The 1,804-nt window shown below is 37.6% G+C and overlaps 1 protein-coding gene across 1 annotated transcript; it reads left to right on the forward strand.

The window, feature by feature from the left end:
• Window positions 1–128: 128 nt before the first annotated feature.
• Window positions 129–1,773, forward strand: Tsp_13338 (GMP synthase; the record flags this gene model as incomplete). Its single annotated transcript, XM_003366499.1, has 8 exons — window positions 129–224; window positions 258–398; window positions 463–742; window positions 811–902; window positions 993–1,110; window positions 1,155–1,305; window positions 1,394–1,547; window positions 1,620–1,773. Coding segments are annotated over exons 1-8 (1,186 nt in total), but the record flags the coding sequence as incomplete, so codon positions are not given.
• Between the last annotated feature and the right edge of the window lie 31 nt (window positions 1,774–1,804).

A 1,804-nucleotide genomic window follows, 5' to 3' on the forward strand; every position in this document is an offset into this window, starting at 1 on the left:
AAAGTTTGGTGGTTGTTTTTCATTATCCAGATATTGTGCAGTGGGTGGAGTTGATTCTACTGTTTTGTGCTGTACTTTTGCGAAAAAGCTCTTGGTAAAATCGAAAGTGATACCAGTATTTATTGACAATGGGTTTTTGCGGTAAAAATGAGGCAACTGAAGTGGTAGAAATGCTAAAATCGCTGGATTTTGATGTGAAATGTTCGTATTGTTTGTACAGTTGCGTTTGTCGTTTATTTAATTTAAATTGTTTGCAGCATTTAACAAATCCCGGGGAGTTTATCCATTCTACATTACCAATTCACGATAAATTGCTTGGCGCGTTCGAAGATGCAATGCTGTGCCGTACTTGTAATCCTGAAATGAAGCGGCGCATCATTGGCGATACATTTATGCGTGTAAATATGTTTTTTTTTAAAACAAAAGGTGAAGTCGAAATTTTTGCATAAATGTTGTTGTTAGATGATTAAATATATCGCGCGACAGCTGAAATTGAACATGAAAGAAGTCTACTTAGCCCAAGGTACTTTGCGTCCAGATTTGATAGAAAGTGCCAGCCAGTTGGTTAGTTCTCATGCGGACACGATAAAGACTCATCACAATGATACGAGTCTTGTTCGTGCATTGCGTGCGTGTGGTCGTATAATCGAACCGTTGAAAGATTTTCACAAAGATGAAGTTCGAGCTTTGGCCAGAGATTTGAATTTACCCGATTATGTGATCAATCGACATCCATTTCCAGGTTCGCATATATATATATATATATGTATAATATCAGCAGTATTTGATTTTGGACAATTTTGATTGTAGGTCCTGGACTTGCGGTACGAATTTTGTGTCGGACCAGTGATATACAGCTACCGATGCAGTTCGTCGAAACGCAAAACTTGTTGAACAAACTTGTAAATTTGAGCGCGTGTCAAGAATCCGTGAGGAATAATAAATTCAAAAAGTCATATTTGTTGTTATAATTGATTTATTTTCCCCATCAGGATCCGCACGCGTTTGCTGAAATCAAAAATCGTCTAGCTGGTCCTGATTTTGAAGATCTGATGGACATGTCCGAGAGTTTGGATGTGAACGCGTTGTTGCTTCCACTACTCAGCGTTGGTGTTCAAGTCTGTTGTTGTTTTTTTTTTGAAATTCAAATACAGCTTGTTATGATCAGAAAGAGACTGCTTTGCAGGGTGATCAGAGAACGTATACAATGGCAGCGGCAATAACAACGCACCACCTTCCAGTTCCGTGGGATTGTCTGTTCAGTTTGGCTCGTATTATTGTGCGAGTTGTACCACGGGTCAATCGGTAGGCTATATTTCTTTCTAATAACATTATGGGATTAATAATAAATGCTAATGTGTTTTTGTTGATTTTGATTTTTATACTCTTGTAGATTGGTGTTCGTGTTTGGAAAATTGGTCAAAGAAGGCGTTCAAAATTTCACACCAACACTGTTGACATCTTACGTGATTGACGTTGCTAGAGAGGTGGATAGTTTGGCTCATGGAGTGCTCAAGAAGAACAATCTGATGAATGCCGTTAGTCAAGTAATATATAGATTTTGTTTTATAAGAAAAAGAAATTTTTCAAACCAAAATTATTATAATTTTGTAAATTAGATGCCAGTAATTTTACTTCCCCTTCATTTTGATCGACCTTCGGGAAGCAATGATCATCCTAGTGTTCGCTGGTCGGTTGTACTTCGACCTGGTGGTTACTCAAGACTTAATGACAGCAGTTCCCGCCGAACCCTGGAAAACATTTGCTATATCTGTATTTTTTTACGATTCCTTAAAATTTAATA

Source organism: Trichinella spiralis (genome assembly GCF_000181795.1).
Source record: "Trichinella spiralis strain ISS 195 chromosome Unknown Scfld5888, whole genome shotgun sequence".
Classification (NCBI taxonomy): domain Eukaryota; kingdom Metazoa; phylum Nematoda; class Enoplea; order Trichinellida; family Trichinellidae; genus Trichinella; species Trichinella spiralis.